This window comes from Triturus cristatus, chromosome 7, assembly GCF_964204655.1.
Source record: "Triturus cristatus chromosome 7, aTriCri1.1, whole genome shotgun sequence".
NCBI lineage: Eukaryota > Metazoa > Chordata > Amphibia > Caudata > Salamandridae > Triturus > Triturus cristatus.
The window spans coordinates 43,143,895-43,163,622 of record NC_140590.1 but is presented as its reverse complement, the minus strand read 5'-3'; the positions used below and the strand labels follow the sequence as shown (position 1 = coordinate 43,163,622).

At 48.0% G+C, this 19,728-nt stretch overlaps 1 protein-coding gene across 1 annotated transcript in view; it reads left to right on the top strand.

Annotated features, from left to right (window-relative positions):
- Nucleotides 1–19,728, top strand: part of CIC (capicua transcriptional repressor) — a 786,494-nt gene that overhangs the window by 708,174 nt on the left and 58,592 nt on the right. The window contains exon 18 of the mRNA XM_085615585.1: nt 7,336–7,490. Coding sequence (XP_085471711.1) covers nt 7,336–7,490 — 155 coding nt within the window. The remainder of the gene's footprint in view (nt 1–7,335; nt 7,491–19,728) is intronic.

Below are 19,728 nucleotides of genomic sequence, written 5' to 3'. Positions count from 1 at the left end.
CATGCACCAGACATCTTCAAAGACCCCGTCAGGACCAGAATTCTCAATCCTCACATTGATAAAAAATATAAACCCACCCCAATGATCCCACGTACATTAAAGAACAACTCCCTCTAGATTCTTTGGTAGTGTCCAATGCAAGGAAACTTGCCAATTCTCAAACCTCCGGTGATGCTCCACCTCCAGACAAAGAGTCTAAACTACTAGACGCTTCAGGCAAACGAGTTGCCTCCCAAGCAGCTAATCACTGGAGGATAGCTAATGCACAAGCACTGCTTGCCAGGTATGATAGGGCTCACTACGATGAGCTTGAGGACCTAATTCAGCATTTGCCTGACCAATACAAGGTTAAAGCCCATGTTCTGGTCCAGGATGGCAAGTTAATTACAAATGCATCCATTAAATGTGCCCTCAATGCAGCAGACACCGCATCTAGATCTGTCCGCACCAGTGTCTTACCACGCAGACATGCATGGTTGCGCATTTCTGGTTTTAAATAAGAAGTGCAAACTACTATTTTAAATCAGCCGTTCGACCAAGAACACCTGTCTGGCCCAGCGGTAGACACAGCCTTAGAGAAAATTAAAAAAGACACTGACTCTGCAAAATCTATGGGAGCATTACAGTCTCCATCAACACGAGGCTCCTTTCGTTGCTCCTTTTATAGGGACGCATCCAAAAACATCAACGCAGACACTACTTCCTCCTCCTACAAAAGCCCCACACAAACATCCCCCAACAAGGGATATTTCAGAGGTGGGTACAGGGGAAATAATAACAAAGTGAGAGGCCGAAGTAACAACAATCGCACCTCCCCTACTACCAAACAGCGACTTCCCTTCGCTCGCTCCAGACCATTCCACTCCGGTCGGAGGAAGACTCTCAGAGTTCCTACCTGTCTGGGACTCCATCACTACAGAGAGGTCGATAAGACAAATTATCCAGTATGGTTACTGCCTGGAACTTACTGCAACTCTGTGAGAAAGTGCCATCTTTCTTGCATGGTATGCCCCCACTTTTTGCTGAATTGCTGATGTACTTTGACTGAGTGTGCCCTGGGCTCCAGCCAATCAAGTACCCAGGGCCTGTGTTCCTTCCCTAAAACTGCATTGAAGCCTAAACCCAATTGGCATCTCTGGCCACAGGTCAGCCCCTGGTAAATGGTACCCTAGGTACCCAGGGCCCTGTAACCAGAGAAGGCCCCTGAGGGCTGCAGCACTTATTGTGCCACCCTTAGAGGCCCTGTACCCTGACACACACACACTGCCTTTGCAGGCTGAGTGTCTTGGTGCAGAACAAAACAGAGATTCGACATGGCACACATCCCTGTGTGCCATGCCCACAAAACACACTGCCCTGGCATACCTCAGTCACCCCTCTAGCTGGGTGCCCTATGCCAGTTGTGTGGGTACAGGTGCATGAGCCCTGTACCCAGGTCCATTCCTGGGCACTGTAAGTGCAGTGCTGCCATTAAGAGTATATGGTGGTGGGAGATCGTCATCACAAACTCCACAGCACCATGATGGCTTCACTGAAGACTGAGAAGTTTGATATCAAACTTTTCAGCACATTAAACCCACACTGATGCCAGTGTGGGATTTAATGTTAAATGCACGACAGAGGGCATCTTAGACAGGCCCCCTGAACCTAACCAACAACCAGCGTCCTTACTGAGAGGCTGCCTGGGTAGCCACCCAGCAGACATGTTGCTGGACCCCTGGGTAGAGAGCCATCCGCTCTCGTGGGTCTGCAACAATGCACATCCTGGGCGAGGTGCTAGGTCTCCTCCCCCAGGATGGGCAGGGGAAGCTTCTAAGGCATGCCACCTTTGTGAGCTTCTCCAGGCCACTTGCTGTGCTCAGCAAGTGGCCCCTACCGGTTCTGACCTCCACTCTGGCGGGAATATCTGCGGGGAAACCTAAGTGAGGAAAGGTAGAGTGCCAGCCTCTGCCAATCCCACCCCTCAGGTGGGGGAGGCGAGGTGAAGCACAATTCCGGGCTCTCGCCATCTTGAGGATGGGGAGACCTACCCAATCAGGACTAGGCTCCTGCCCCCCTCCCACTGGAGAGTGGCAGGATAGGAGGTGTACCCACCCCAGGGAAGGGACCCATAGGTCCCTGACCTTCACCTACCTGTAACACCCCTAAATTTAGTAGGGGCACCTTGAACCTTCCTTCCTCAATTCCCGATTCCGAAACTACCAAGAAGAAAGAAGACCTGCCGTACAGCTGCTAACAAGAGGACGACGCCAACTGACTTGTCCCCAGCCCTACCGGCCTGTCGACCCTCGCACCTGCTCCTGCTAAATCCCGGCATCTCCAGTGGTCAGCAACCTCGAAAACCCCGGAGGACCTGACTGCCTTGCTCCTCTAAAAGACTGGGGCTCCCACGAGCAGTGGTTCTGCTCAAACAAGCAACAACCCCTGGTGCCAAGCCAGGAACCGCGAATCCAGCAAACTCTGCACCCGCCGAGTGAACAAAGACCTCGAAGACGTCCCCCCGGCGACTGTGACCAAGAATCCAGCACCCAAGGACTTTTATCACTTGATTCTAAGTACTAACCCAGGCCTGAATCTAGGATCCAGTCCTGGAATTCCAAAAGTAATCCTAAAAGTAATCTGTTGCAAATAACTTGAAACTTCCATTGAACTCAATGCATTATTGTGTTTAGAATTGTGTTGCCTATTGCAACCGCTTGTAACTTTCTACAAAAGTCAATTGCATATTGCAAACGTATTTATATAAAGCATCTCGTTGTGAGAAAGTATATTTTAATACCTATTGTTTGTTCTAAAATAAAACAAGCATATATTTTTTATATATAAACCATTGGCCTAGAGTTCAGTTATTGAGTGTGTGAGACCATTTGCTGGCTGAGTGTGTGCAACAAATGCTTTACACTGTCCTCTGATACTGCCTTACTGCTCGACCAAGCTACCACTTTAGATAGTAAGGTTATATCTAACTTTAGCCTCTGCCAAACCTCTGGGGACTGTGGACTCTGTACACCATGTACCTATTTGGGAACAGTATATACAGAGCCACTTTCTCACAGCCACCCAAATTAAAGAAATACTTACAGTACCCTTGGATCAATGGAACTAGGATAGAAGCTCTGAGGGATACAGGTGCCAGTGTCACTATGGTGAGAGACACACTGGTTTCCCATGAGCAATACTTGATTGGACGTACTTACCCAGTCACCAATGCTGACAGTGTTACCACTAATCATGCCATGGCTATGGTGACATTAGACTTGAGGGGGTTACTGGCCTGAAACAGGTAGTGGCCTCTCCAAAGTTGCCAGCTGCATGTCTGCTTGGAAATGACCTGGAAACCTCAGGCTGGGCAGAGGTTGAGCTAAAATCCCATGCAGCAATGCTGGATATCCCTGAATTAGTGTGTGTAAAAACAAGAGCACAGAGCAAAAGGCTGGGTGAAAACGTGTTGGAGCCTGAAAGAATGGCCCAACCTACCAAGAGAAAAGGTAAGAAGACTTGGGAACCAGCTTCTGTTCAGCAACAAGATCAGGACCAAGATAGATGGAGTGGTCCTTACCCTATCATAGAGAAAAAGAGTGAGGTCACCTTCTTAGTTGACCTGGGCACAAGCAGGACACTTTGTTAGAGACTGTTTTGCACACGGTCGCTGAGACGGGTTTCTTCGTTCGTGTTATCAGAAGAATCTTATTTATTTGGCTTGCTTATGAGATGCTCTGTAACCACCGTTCTCTATACTGGTCTGGTCTTGCTTACTGATGTCAAGGGGGGTGTTCGAGTGCCTGGGCTTGCAGCTAGGGGGTTCACGATGGGAGTTTGCTCCAGATCTGCTTCGCACTCCACATTAGAATGAGGTTGAGCGTTCCATGATGGTGCTGGCTGATTGAGCTTTGGTGGTTGACTTGGCTAAATCTGGGAATATATTGCTGATGATAGTTTATTTGTTGGGGCAAGTTTTGGGTTTGGAGATGGATGATGAACCAGAAACAAACTGCTTATAATACTAGATATGAGTTTGTTATTGATTTCTTAAAGAATGCATTTTTGGAAGAAGGAATACCTAAATGCTTAGTTACGGATAATGGAGTTCAACTTGTTTCCACGGTGATGGCAAAGTTTCTTTCAAATCTTGGTATCAGGCATGAAAGGGTGGCAGTATTCAGGCCACAAGCTAACGGATTGGTTGAGCGGGTTAATCGTATCATAATGGACAATATTCAATTATCATTAAGTAATGGATTGAGATGGAGAGAAGAGTTAGATAAAATGGTGTGGGCACACAGAGTAACTCCACACTCTGTCACAGGTGTTTCACTTTTTGTGGCTTTAAAAGGGAGAGAACCAGCAACGAAAGAATCCCCTGTATGGTTACAAAAGAAAAATCGGGTTTGGGTAGATCGAGAAAGAATTGCAGAAAGAGTTAGAGAGTCTCAAGAACGAAATAAGGATGATTACAAGAGAGAAGGAGTGAAGGATATAAAAATTGCAGTTGGTGACTGGGTGTTCACTAAAAGAATGGGTTTGGTAAAAAAAGGGGAAAGTAAGTTTTCCAAACCTCAAAAGGTGGTAAAAGTAATGAATTATGTGGTAACTCTTGCTGATGGAAAAATATGGAGCATGGGGAACTTGTGTAAAATTGATGTTCCAAATTCTTTTGAATGATCACATTCTTGTATTTCTTGTGATTTGTGAATGTTTTGTTATTGCTATGAATCTTAACATGTATAGTTTGTTGTTTTTGGGACATTTTATTGTAAACTCTTTGTAAAGGGGGGAGATGTGTGGAGAAACTATTCAATGCTGTAGAACTCAGTGATGTCATTAGAATGACATCACTGAGAGACTCTGTGAATGCTGCCAGTTGATGAAGCTGGAGGTTACTCTATGGATGTGTACTCATTATCTTGAAGAAATAAAGGATTTTATTCACTAACCACCGCCTCTGTGGTTACTACAATATGCTTATCAAACCCGGTGATGTGATAATTTTATGTTTTGGAAAATAGTTACTAATTGTATTTTGAGTTTCTATTATGTGTCTATTATGTTTTTACCGAAGTCTTTTTTTTTTCTCATTCACTGCTGTGAGTTATTTGTTATGCTGTTGTCTAGCTTGGTACGTGCTGTAACGCCATTGCCTGATGAAGAAGTTGGCTTTTGCCTGGTCGGCTGGTCTGGCCCTAGTACCTTTGGATCCACGTCGGATAGTTTATCTTGATGGTTGGGGCTGCTCTTCGTTGTGATACTCTGGGTATCAAGTGTAGATGTGGCGGCTGGAGAAGCTGTTTGCGTGGCTGACATTGAGGCGGCAGGGGGCACGTTACAGCTAATGGATCCTTGCTTCATGTTGTGCTCCTTCTGAGCCACCCGTTCAGTTGCGTCTGTTGAGCAGGGATCCTGTTGCGGAATGCGTGCCTGCCTTGATAAAGGCAATTTCTTGACTTCAGTTAGTACTGTTGAGAAATCGAGGACAGACTATCTATTATTTGAGAACAACAACATACTGCTTGTGTGAATTGAACTTTGGATTGTGCTTTTATGATCCGCATGTTGAGGGCTTCTAATTTTTTATCTATCCGGGCAGTATACACGGCAAGTGCATTTAATAGGTCAACCTGTAGATCTAGTTTATTCGAGTGGTAGTTTAACGGTGATTCTGTAGATTGGAGTGTTTGTGGAAGTTGTGACCAAAGTACATTCGGTTCGGCCGCCTAATGTCCTTCCGGGGGATCCAGGGTCTTGTTAAAGTCAGTCTTAAAAAAGGATAAGTCCCGGTGGGGTGCAGAATGCATGATCCCTGTCATTATACTGATCAACTGAGTTTGAAGAAGTTATTGGGGTCAGCCTAGGAGTGACCTGGTCCATTGTGCACCTTGGGGGCTAGGTGCTATGTTACTCCCTACTGAGTCTGTATTAGTTTGTAGTTTAATTGAAGAGCACAAGGATGCGCTCGAGTTAGATTTCTACTGGGAGTATTTCTGAAATAGTCCCTCAGGGTCTCCCTTTTTGTGGTGGTTACTGTGGGTACAGTTACTCCGTGTTTTAGTTTGTGGGGATTAAAAACTGACCTGTGATGATGACACCCCCACAATTATTTGTGCAGCAGGTGTCCCGCAGGGGGTCATGGGCTGGTCAAGGGGTTGCTGCCCACATCCCGGTAATGTGCTAGGTTGAGTTGAGTCCATCTGTGATGAGGCTGCCTCCGTATCTGTGGTTTCAAGAGTGAACTCCATCCTAAGTTTTTTGTGATTTTTAGCTGGTTCCTTCCTGACTCTCCCTGACCTCTTCGTTGGTTAGAGTGATTGTACTAATAGCCGTTGTTAGCTATATGTTAAATGCGCCTTTGATGGTGTGAGGCACTGGCGGTGAGGGTTACTGTTCTGTGGGCGCTCACAGGGCTCCCTCTGGACCGCTATGATTTGCGCTCCTTCTCCAGTTGGAGAATTGAGAGGTGAGACTCTCTTGGGGGGGGGGGGGGGGGACAGCAGTAGTCCCACACTGTCCTCGCCGCCCGCTGCCCTATGCACCTGTCGACCCGCTCAGTGTTACGGTACGTTCGTGGGCTCTTGATGGGCTTGAGGTGTAGACGTCAGCTGGCCGACACCGGGTGGCTATACTGATGGCTTTGCAGGTCAAGTGGTCCCGAGGTCAGACTCCTGGGGTCGCTGGCAGTTCATGACTGTGGGGGGGGGGGACTGCTTGGGACCACACCTGGCGCGAGTGGGGACACGCCAGGAGACCACAAACCGCACCCAATCTGACCGAGCCCTTTCCGCGGCACCCTGGGCCCACAATTCGCGGCAGCCTGCCACTGCTGCCACACTCGCTCCCGCTGGGCGACCGTGGATGAAATTGATGAGCCACTGGGGCTGGCGGGGAGACCGCGTCTATGCCGAGAGCCAATCACTAGGGCTCTGAGCTTCCCGCTCCCTGCTTTGCGCCTCCACTCAACACTCCGGTCTCCGGGGCACTCTGAGGTGGTGGGCTCCGGCTCTGCATCACTGCGTCTGTAGAATCAGCTGCTTCGTCACCATTCTGCATTGCATAGTCCCTAAAGACCATGTTGTGTTTAAAAAGCTGTTTGTTTTAAAAGGAATGTGTTAAAAATATTACATTTACCCTCTGACATATGGGAAAGATTTGTGAGGTTATGAATATGAGGAAGGCGGCATGATAAAGGCCTGTACCCCCTGCAGGTTAGGAAATCTTTCATTATCAGGCAGCCTCATTTTCCGCAGATTCTGCTTCTTTACTGCTGTACGAAGTTAAAGAGTTGGGAGGGAGTTTCACATCCTGTAACTGACCTCTAAGCCTCCCTTTCTATGCCATCTCCAGCAGGGTTCTCTCTGAGGTGGACTTCGAGGAACGCTTTGCTGAGCTGCCGGAGTTCAAGCCAGAGGAAGTGTTGCCTTCGCCTACGCTGCAGTCCCTCGCCACTTCACCAAGGGCCATCTTGGGGAGCTACCGCAAGAAACGCAAGAACTCTACTGGTGAGTGCACACGCTGCTGCTGCAGTCCGTCCTCACACAGTGCACACACTGCCTCACTCCGTCCTCACACAGTGCTCACCCTACTGCTGCTGCAGTCCGTCCTCACACAGTGCACTTACTGCTGCTACTGCAGTCCATCCTCACACAGTGCACACACTGCCTCTCTCCGTCCTCACACAGTGCACACGCTGCTGCAGTCCATCCTCACGCAGTGCACATACTGCTACTACTGCAGTCCATCCTCACACAGTGCACACACTGCCTCACTCCGTCCTCACACAGTGCACACACTGCTGCAGTCCGTCCTCACACAGTGCACATACTGCTGCTACTGCAGTCCGTCCTCACACAGTGCACATGCTGCTGCTACTGCAGTCCGTCCTCACACAATGCACATGCTGCGGCTGCAGTCCGTCCTCCCACAGTGCACACGCTGCTGCTGCAGTCCGTCCTCACACAGTGCACATACTGCTGCTACTGCAGTCCGTCCTCACACAATGCCCATGCTGCTACTGCAGTCCGTCCTCACACAGTGCACATACTGCTGCTACTGCAGTCCGTCCTCACACAATGCCCATGCTGCTGCTGCTGCAGTCCGTCCTCACACAGTGCACATGCTGCTACTGCAGTCCGTCCTCACACAGTGCACATACTGCTGCTACTGCAGTCCGTCCTCACACAATGCCCATGCTGCTGCAGTCCGTCCTCACACATTGCACATGCTGCGGCTGCAGTCCGTCCTCCCACAGTGCACACGCTGCTGCTGCAGTCCGTCCTCACACAGTGCACATACTGCTGCTACTGCGTCCGTCCTCACACAATGCCCATGCTGCTGCTGCTGCAGTCCGTCCTCACACAGTGCACACGCTGCTGCTGCTGCAGTCCGTCCTCACACAGTGCACATACTGCTGCTACTGCAGTCCGTCCTCACACAATGCCCATGCTGCTGCTGCTGCAGTCCGTCCTCACACAATGCCCATGCTGCTGCTGCTGCAGTCCGTCCTCACACAGTGCACATGCTGCTGCTGCAGTCCGTCCTCACACAATGCCCATGCTGCTGCTGCTGCAGTCCGTCCTCACACAGTGCACATGCTGCTGCTGCAGTCCGTCCTCACATAACAGATGTTATTCTTCCATACTTACTCCATTTGGCAAAATGTGTTTTTCAATTTTCTTCGATAGAAGTTCTCCTGGCAGCTTTGACTGGCTACAGGAAATGTCCGTCGCAAACCTCTTCTTTCAGAATCCCTGTAATCAAAGATTAGAGGACTTAAAGAAGGTTTTTCCTCCCATCAGACGTGCTTCCCCTCACTGAGAGCTTAATGTAGTCCTTCACACCTTATGCAGGCTCCATTCGAACCGATACACAAGGCATCTCTCCAACATTTGTCTTGGAAAACCGCTTTCCTTGTGGCAATAACATCAGCCCGAGGGTTAGTGAGATCCGAGCTCACTGTTCTCATGAACCATATACTGTTTTCCATTCAAGCAAATTGGTAATGAGAACTCACCCAAAGTTCCTCCCTTAAGTTGTATAGTATTTTCATGTCAACCAGACAATCTCTCTACCTACTTTCTTTCTGAATCCCTGTACTCCAGCGGAAAGAACCCTTCTTTCCCTGGATGTTTGAAAAGTTCTGAAATTTTGTTTAGATTAAACTTAGGCCATCCTCAAATCAGACCAATTATGTATCAACTATGGTCCAGTCCGTACAGGGCTAGCTAATCCCAAACAATCCATTTTGCGATGGATAGTGTCTTGCATTTTATTATGCTACCAAAAAGCTGACAAGAGTCTTCCAGCTAAACCCAAGGCACACTCCACTAGAGTGAGGGCAGCTCCTGCAGCGATTTTGCACCATATTCCCATTCCAGAGATCTGGAAAGCAGCTACCTGGAAATCGGTACATACATTCATCAAGCACTACTGCCTAGATTCTGATGCTAGAGCAGACTCTCAAGTAAGGCAGGCTTCACTCAGTAATTTCTTTGCTAAACTTCTCTGCATTATCCTCTGACGACTCCACCACGTTATCTGCGGATGGGCTTGCTATTTTATTCAGCGCTTATGACTATAAATAGAAATCCCCCCTGAGAGTCCGCCTCCCTCCATTCCAATCCGAAGCCACCAAGATCACCTGCGGCGTACCCCAAGGATCATCCCTCAGCCCGACCCTTTTCAACGTCTACATGACACCGTTTGCCAATATCGTCCAATCGCACGACCTCAACATCGTTTTATACGCCGACGACACCCAGCTGATCCTCTCCCTCACCAAGGACCCCGCCACTGCCAAAACCAACTTCCACGAAGGAATGAAGGCCGTCACTGAATGGATGAAGAACAGTCACCTGAAACTGAACTCTGACAAGACGGAGGTCCTCATCCTCGGCTCCAACTACTCTGCCTGGGATGACTTCTGGTGGCCGGCCTCGCTGGGAGCTGCGCCAACACCCACCGACCACGCACGCAACCTGGGGTTCATCCTGGACTCATCACTGTCAATGACCCAGCAAGTCAACACCGTCTCTTCCTCCTGCTTCAACACCCTCCGCATGCTTCGCAAGATCTACAGATGGATCCCTACCGGACCCAGAAGGGCGGTCACCCAAGCCCTCGTCACCAGCAGGCTGTACTACGGCTACGCCCTCTATGCGGGAACCACGGCCAAACTCCAGAAAAGACTTCAACGCATACAGAGAACGCCTCCGCACACCTCGTCCTCGACATCCCCGCAACAGCCACATCACTGCCCACCTGAGAGACCTGCACTGGCTCCCTGTCAACAAGAGGATCACCTTCAAGCTCCTCACCCACGCTCACAAAGCACTCCACGACACCGGACCAATATACCTCAACAAACGTCTTACCTTCTACACTCGCAACCGCCAGCTTCGATCCGCCGCCCTCGCCACCGTTCCACGCATCCACCGAACGACCACCACCGGCAGATCTTTCTCCCACCTCGCTGCCAAGACTGGAACACCCACCCCATCCACCTGCGACAGACCCAGGACCTGCTGACCTTCAGGAGACTTCTCAAGACCTGGCTGTTCGAACAGAAGCAGTCCCAAGGACAAGTCAAGTCAATTTTGACGCACAAATCCAAGGACAGCCTCCCTGAGCCTCCAGAACCAATGTTAGACATTCTTAAAGCCAAATTAGATCCTAAGCAGAAAAACATTTATATTCATCCTGATATGGGACATAATTCTGCTAAAACACCATCGAAACACAAACTTCCTTCAGGGGACCCTGCCCACAAGTTTCCTCTAAAAAAGGAGGAGCACATGGCTACTAGCCCTGCTTATCCTGCCCCACACCCCTCTCCACCTACACCATCTTCTCCACAATTGATAATTGAGGAACCCTTACATATAACACCTCAGGGATCTCCACATACAGACCCAGATAGGGATCATATTGATGAGGACACCGATTTGCCTCTAGACCCATGGAATTATTACACCATTGACTCTCCAGTAGATAATGACCCAGAACTTTATCCTGCAAAGCCATCACCTCCAGGCGATAATATGGCTTATCAACAACTTATTGCTAGGGCAGCAGAATATCATTGGGGGTCTTGCGTAAAGAGTCCTTAGACGAAGACTTTTTATTTGAAACACTTGAGTCCACAACAGGTCCAGTCAATCACTCCCTATGCTTAAAGGCAGGATGAGGCATGCAGAGGATATCTTTAAAGACCCTGTACGAGCACTTATTTTAACTACAAGAGAGGATAAAAAATACAAACCTTCCCCATCAGATCCTGTGTTTATGAAGGGACAATTACATCTTGACTCCCTGGTATTGTCCAAAGCTCGCAAACGAGCTAATTCACAAACCTCCGGTGATGCACCTCCCCCAGACAAAGAATCTAAGCTCATTGATGCATCAGCAAAACGAGTCGCTGTTCAAGCTGCAAACCACTTGCGTATGGCAAACACACAAGGCCTGTTAATGTTAACTGGGACTTCTAGAGCGCATAATCACCGACAGGTCTCTTAGCATTATGAGAGAGAGCCTAACCTCGCCAAATCAGCATATGCATCAGATGGCTCTGAGGGGTGACGATGAGAAAGCGTTAGCGACAGCCAGGGCATGGGAAGCGTTAGTAGTGGAGCTCCAGGGGCTGATGTCTGAGGTAGAGGAAGAAGGGAGCGCTTCAGATCGGCGAGGGGAACTGGAGATCGAGTTGGGAAGGGGATGGGGGCGGCCCCCAGACACATACCAGAGGCCTGCACACGAGGGACGATTTGCTTATATGGAGAGGAGGTGAGCGACTGCAATTGAACTCCAGGGTCGGGGGGGCACATCAAGGGTGAAATGGGGGACAGGGGCGCACTGACACAGGGGGGGGGAGGGGGGGGGGACGAGTTGGGAGTGGGAGGGGGGCTACTTTTATGGCACAGGGGAGCTAATGCTGTAATGTACAGTTATTGTTGATTTGAAAACTAATACAAATTGTTTCAACAAAAAAAAAAAAAAAATCAGCATATGCATGCACCAAATTTGGCCTAGGTTGTGCCCCAAGCGTTAGCAAAAAGAAGCATTTTAAGTTTTTTCCTAAATGGAAGAAGGGTGGGTTCCCTATGAAGGCTTTCCGGCAGCCTGTTCCAGAGTTGTGGGATCGGTGTGGAAGAGGCCTTTGGAGGATGTATGGAAGCGGGGGCAGGCCAACAGGCCAGCTTCAGACGATCGAAGGGTACACGCTGGCACATAGTTTATGAGGCGCTCTTTAATGTAGGCTGGGGCCCGGCCATAGATGGCTTTATGGGCTATGCAGAGACCTTTAAACCTGGCTCTCTGTTTGATTGGGAGCCAGTGCAGCTGCTGCAGAAAGGGGGTGGAATGTGCCCACCTTGGAAGCCTGAAGATTAGTCTAGAAGTGTCGTTCATGGCCACTTGGAGTTTTGTTAGCAACTTCTCAGGAAGGCCAATTTACAGAGTTGCAATAATCCAACCTTGACATAATCATTGCCGACACGGCCATCCGTAGTGCCGTGAATGAGAGAAGGGGGGCAAGTCTCTGCAGCTGTCTCGGTAAGCCTACACATATCCCTGCCAAGGTAGATATCTGGTTTAACATGGAGAGCTTGGCATCTATTTTTATGCCAAGACTTTGTACGACCGTGGCTGGCGTGGGAGTAGTGCTTAACTCTTGTGGCCAAAAAAGGTCGCTCAATGGGTTGTTTCCAGTGGTGATGGCCAGTACTTCGTTTTTTTCGGGGTTCATTATGAGTGAGTTGGCTGTGATCCAATTGACCTTGTACCTCAGTATGTTTTGTTTACATGCGTGGGCCGAGGGAGAGTTGTCAATCCGGATGATAATTTGTGTGTCATCGGTGTAATTGAAAACTTGGCACTCAGAGGCTGTAGATAGATGTTGAAAAGGAGGGGGGACAGCGCAGATCCCTGAGGGACACCTGTGAGAAAGTGGTTCTGTATATACTGTTCCCAAATAGGTACAGTGTGTGCAGAGTCCACAGTCCCCAGAGGTTTGGCAGAGGCTAAAGTTAGATATAACCATATTCTCTAAAGTGGTAGCTTGGTCGAGCAGTAAGGCAGAATCAGAGGACAGTGTAAAGCATTTGTTGCACACACTCAGTCAGCAAATGGTCTCACACAGTCAATAACTGAACTGTCGGCCAATGGTTTATATAAAAAAATATATGCTTGTTTTATTTTAGAACCAACAATAGGTATCAAAATATACTTTCTCAGAATGAGATGCTTTAGGTAAATACTTTTGCAATATGCAATTGACTTTTGTGAATATTGGTTACAGGTTGTTGCAATAGGCAACACAATTTCAAACACAATAATGCATTGAGCTCAATGGAAGTTTTAAGTTATTTTCAATAGATTACTTTCAGGATTACTTTTGTAACTCCAGGACTGGATCCTAGATTCAGTCCTGGGACAGTTCTTAGAAACAAGTGGTAAAAGTCGACTTAGTTACTGTTGTGATTTTTAGGCAATATTTAGCTATTTTAAAAGTTGACACTTAGAAGAAATTTCACAGAAAAACAGTCAATGGTTTCCTATGGAAGAAAATTGGGTTACTGGTAAGTACGGTTGTGAATATTTTTCAGGGTCAGTGCTGGGCACCAAGATCCAGCACTGGGTTCTCTCCTAAAAGCAGGTAGATATTTTCGTTTTCGTTACTCGGCTGATTTTTGGTGAATATTTTAAGTTTTAGAAACTCCACACTTGGAAGAAATTTCAGAAGAAACCAGTCCATGTTACCCTATGGAGAAAATTGAGTTACTAGTATTGGAGCTTTCATAGATTCACATTCCTGAATCATTCCCCGTCGTCGAGACGGGAGTCTCCGGTACATAAAAAAGCATTGCTTAGTAGTATAGCAAACTGAAAAAAGGCCTAGGCCCATTTTCCTTTGCAACCCATAACCTTCGTTATGTAAAAAAGGACTAAACTTGTCTCTGAACCAATCAGAGCCTCTCACCCTCTAGAACACTCCTGAGGGAACCTTCTGCCCCTCAGATTTTCTACCGCACGTTGTGCTAGGGAGTCTCCTTTGAGCTCTGCTCAAATTCTACAGTTGGTTCTAGATTGAGGAGATTTTTCAACTGATTTTTCTATTATCTTCTGGAGAATGGCTGATAAGGGGAAGAAGGGTTTGTTTAGAGCCTGTGCCACCTGTTCTAAGAAGAGGTTATATACTGACGACCCTCATAAAGATTGTATATACTGCCTTTACCCACACCATCAGGTGAAGGAGTGTAAGGTATGTCGTACCTTTTCTAATAAAACTCTGAGGGATCGTGAAGGTAGACTGTTAATTTGGCTCCAAAAACTTAAGACCCGGAAGGACGTCGTGTCTAGTGACAGCGATGAGGCGTCAACTGCTTCAAGGAGGTCTCAGAAGAGAGGTAATCTCCTCAGGCTTATACCTCAGGGGAAAAACCTGAGAAGGCTCTTAAAAAGATCACATCTGGGTCTTCAGAGCGCAGTCCCTCAAAATCTCCTCAAATTAAGGAAAAGGAGAGTAAGGGTCATGCTTCAGGGGTTAAACATTCGAAGAAGACAAGACCAGAGCCTTCAAAATCACCCCTTAAAATTAAACATACGCTTAAAAAACCAGCCTCTACTTCACCTGAAGAGAAATTGGAAAAATCGGCATCGTCGACGAAGAAAGTAGCGTCGTCAGCGAAGAAAAGTGAGATAAAGGTCATTATCAAACCTATACCTTCGTCGACGATGGCATCGTCAACGGCAGTGTCGACGACAAGAACGACGACGACAGTGACGACGACCACAACTGCGTCATCGACGGCACCATCGACGACAGTGACAACTGCTTCGTCGACAACGGCAACGATGACTAAAGCGTCGACGGCGGCATCGGCAAGGGTGTGTGAGGGCATTCAAATCCAACATATGGATTTCCAATCTTTTCCACATGGTGTACTAAACTGGAATTAACCTTCGTGTTGACTCAACTCCATTTCTGAGGAACTATAGGAACATCTTTTGTAATCAGTATAGGTAGGTACCCAGGAGTGGGGCACAGGGTGCCGGTGCAGGGGTGCCTTTTGGTGTCAGGAAATCTTAGCCTCTGTTGATCGCGGTTGGGGGGGTACCTGGTTCTGAGGCTGCAGGCGTCGTCAGGAGCATCGAGGGAAGTCCTTGGGTGCCGGACTCGGGGTCACAGTCGCCGGGGGGTCGTCCTCGTGGCCTTTGTTCACTCCGGCACAGGCCAGGCTTGGCGGGTGCACAGTGTGCAGGGTTCGCGGTTCCGGGCTGATGCCAGGGATTAGAAGCTGATTTTGAGCAGAGCCTCTGCTCATGGGAGTCCCAGGTGCTTAGAGCTAAAAGGTAGCCAGGTCCTCCGGGGTTTGTGAGGTTGCTGGCCACAAAAGGTGCCGGGATGTAGCAGGAGCAGGTTCGAGGGTCGACAGGCCGGTAGAAGATCAAAGAAGATCAAGAAGAAAGAAGACCTGCCATGCAGCTGCTAAGAAGAGGAAGACATCAACTGCTTTGGCCCCAGCCCTACCGGCCTGTCGACCCTCGAACCTGCTCCTGCTAAATCCCGGCACCTCCTGTGGCCAGCAACCTCACAAACCCCGGCTACCTTGTGACTCTGAGCACCTGGGACTCCCACGAGCAGTGGCTCTGCTCAAAGCAAGTATCTAACCCCTGGCATCAGCCTGGAACCGCGAACCCTGCACACTGCACCCGCCAAGTCTAGCCTGTGCCGGAGTTGACAAAGACCCCGAGGACGTCCCCCCGGCGACTGTGACCCCGAATCCGGCACCCAAGGATCCACCTCGACGCTCCTGCAGCCTCAGAAACAGGGACCCCCCCTAACCGCGATCAACAGAGGGTAAAATTTCCTGACACCAAAAGGTACCCGGCGTCCTGCGGCCCCCTTTGCCCGACTCCTGGGTACCTACCTATCCTCCAACTACCCAACTTACCTCTCGAAGTGGTGGTGGAACCTGAAGAATCTTCGTCCCCGAGCTTGCAGCCTTTGTTCGTTCTTGAGCTTTTCCGTAGCAATCCATTGAGCGCCCGAAGGCTCAAAAGCACCCTGCACCCAGCCGCCCGAGTGGCCCTGGCAGTGTAACTTCAACTCCTACCTACTTCCCCATTTGCCCTGAGCAAGTGACCAGGAGCCCAGCTCCCACAGCCGCGTGCCCTGCTAGTCAGCAGCCACCAATCAAGATCCCCCTGCCTCCCATAGGATAACATTGGGCCTAACTCACTTGGCACCCGGCCGCCCCAGTGCCGTTGAGGGTGTAACAACTATACTTACCTGACCCTGGGAGACCCCTGAGTCTATGCCCAGAACCTCAGCTCTGCCAGTCGAGTACTTACCCAAAAGCCGATAACTCACTTTTCTTCCATAGGGTAACATTGAATGGTTTCTCTTGAAATTTCTTCTGTGTGGAGTTTCTAAACTTTAAAATATTCACCAAAAATCAACCGAGTAACGAAAACGGAAATACTCACCTGCTATTAGGAGAGATCCCAGTGCTGGATCTTGGTGCCCAGCACTGACCCTGAAAAGTACTTACAACCGTACTTACCACTTACTCAATTTTCTCCCATAGGAAACCATTGACTGTTTTTCGGTGACATTTCTTCTGTGTCGATTTTTGCAAACTACAAATATTCTTTAAAAATCGTACCAACTGTGAAAACCTAATTACTTACCTGTTTTAGATAGATGCCCCAGTACTGAACCTAGGAGCCCAGAACTGGATTACAAAAGTAACAAGAACATACTTTACCCATAACTTGAATTTTCTCCCATAGTAAACCATTGACTGTTTTTCTGTGAAATTTCTTTGTGTCGATTTTGCAAACTTATAAATATTCCTTAAAAATCGCCTGTGTAACTGAAACGCAGTTTCTCAACTGCTTACAGGTGGTACACTAGTGTTGGATCTAGGATCCAACACTGACCTAGAAAAAGTAACCATAACCCCACTTACCTGCTAAGTGAATTTCCTTCCATAGGATAACATTGGTAATTTGATTAGAAAAAGTTTCTAAGTGTCAACTTTTGAAATAGCAAAACATTGCTTAAAAATCACAACAGTAACTAAAAAGTATTTATTCACTTGTTTCCAAGAACTGTCCCAGGGCTGAATCTAGGATCCAGAAAAGTAATCCTGAGAGTAATCTATTGCATATACCATAAAATTCCCATTGAGCTCAGTGTATTATTGTGGTTGAAATTGTGTTGCCTAGTGCAACAAACAGTAACTATTGCATTCCAATTCAATTGTCTTTTGCAAAGTATATAACAAAAGCATCTCATTCTGAGAAAGTATATTTTTGATACCTATTGTTGGTTCTAAAATAAAACAACCATATATTTGTTATACAAACCATTGGCCTAGAGTTCAGTTCTTGAGTGTGTGAGACCATTTGCTGACTGAGTGTGTACAACACATGCTTTACACTGTCCTCGGATACTGCCTTACTGCTCGACCAAGCTACCACTTTAGGGAGTAATGTTATATCTAACTTTAGACTCTGCCAAACCTCTGTGGACTCTATACAGACTGTACCTATTTGGGAACAGTATATATAGAGCCACTTTCCTACAGGCAGTGACTCATTTGGTAAGTTGTTTCTCGGTCTTGCTTCACCCTCATAATCATCTCATTGAAGTTTTGCAGCTTTTGTTCCACCCCCTGGACGTAGATGGCTAGAATGTTTAAAAGATCCACTTGGGCGTAAAACTTGTCTGCATGGTAGGTCATGGCTTTACCGATGGTATCCAGGGTGTTTAACAGATGCGGCCAGACTTCAGAAGGTGGTGGGCTGGCTACCTGATCCTGTAGTTGTAGATGCTCTGAAGACGTAGAGTCCAGAGAAACCGGAATTTCACTTGCTTTCTCCCTTTTTTGCTACTACGTGACCTTGTGAGAGTTTGAGATTTTTTAAATTAAGGAACGTGTCATCGTGTTGCTTGAAAAACAATGATTTCTGACCGCTTTGATGGACTGAATCCAATTAATAATGTGGTGAGGCAAATTGGTCTTGCTTGTTGGTATTTGCTTCGACAGAGTCGTCTGCGAGTAGGGCCACCGCCGGCATGTGTCTGTTTCCGAAAGGACTTAGGATGTTTGTGCTCGTCTGATGTGTTGGGACGGCTTCTTTGTTCCTGTTATTGCCATTGTAGCTGAGTGACGATTGTTGTTGACACTGCGATGTAGTTCTGAGATGAGGGGGTGGCAATGTATTTGTGCTTCAATGGCATTAACTTTGTGACTATGTCCACTTTCTAAAAGGGGTTTGATTGTTTGAAGCTGTGGGCCGTGGGCTGCATTTTTTATTGCGTGATCGAGATCTGGTCCAGTTTCCCAAAGTTCTACTGCTTTTTGGTTGTAACTCTTGCTGCTCCTGTCCTGAAAGGTGTTCGTTTCGGCTTCACTTTGAACGTCATTGATGTCGTTGCTGAAATTGGTGTGTTTAGAGAGTTTGAAGTGATTAGGATCATTGCGGTCCTGGTTTTTCTTGACGGTTTTTGTGGCCACTTTAAGAAATCGGTGATCAGTGACCGTTTGCTAATATTTGGGCATGAGTGGTGCCTAGTCGATGTCGATGGGGTGCCTTTATTGCCGCCTTCATGGGTGACATGCGGGGCAGACTCGGGGACGTTTTTGCTGATGGTTGACTTTACGCTTGAGAATCCAGAGGTTACTGTAGTACCCCACGATAGAGCTCCCGACGCATGCTGCTTGTCTCTATTAGTTCACCTCGGCTCTATTAGGGACGTTCCTCCCTGCGTGGTTTCAGATGGGGTGCTGGTATCCTCCATGACCAACGCCAGGGGGGCATCCGTTTCTATTTCCATTTCCCATTCCCTTTCTTCTTTGGGGTTTTTAGGATTGGCTGACTATTTTCTAGGTCTCGCTGGCGTTGCAGCGCGAAGCGCTGCCGCCAACGAGAACTATTGTTACCGTGATGCCTCTCAAGGGAGACAGACCGGGGCACGCGCAGCGATCGGGGTCTGTGGACGCGCTTCTGAGAAGCGCAGACGCACACGCCCCCAAGCGCGCGCGCCACGCTCCGCCGACCGCCGGGCTTGTTATTAGGTTGCGCTGCCACATGCTCTGGCTGTGGGGGACGTGCACGTATCTGTCCTGTGTAGAGATGAATGACATCACGCTGCTCCGGCAGTTTTAGGGAGAGTGTCAGGCCTGTTTCAAACGTAACGTCGGTGCCGAAAAAGGTGTTTCAGATTTTTGGGACAAGATGGTGCTGCTAGGCGTCGAGGCTTGGGCCCTGGTGCTGAAGCAGGCTGTTGAAGCAGGCTGTTGATTCAGGTTGGATACAGTGACAGTGGTAAGTACCATTAGTTGAGGTCTTTATGGTGACACTTAGTGCTTGCAACATGGCTCTCTAGAGGCCAGTGCTTGCTCTGAAGCCGAGACTGCTCATGACAATAGCAGACGTGTTATACAAATAGAAAGCAAGATAATGTTCTATTATGACTTTGTACATCATAAATATTTAGCCCTGCACGTTTAATAAAAGACAGGTGAAGTAGGACCTTTTCCAGAGAAATTCAAGACTCCTTTAATCTGGAGAGGGTATTTATCTAACATGAACAAAGTTGTCCCGAGTCATCCATATTGGCAAAATATTTTAGAGGTTAGGCTCTTGGAGGTGTCTTGTCTGTTAATGTGACCTAAATCCCATTGGTGAAAATGTAGACTTCGTGACCAAAAACCTTTTAGTTGTTAGACG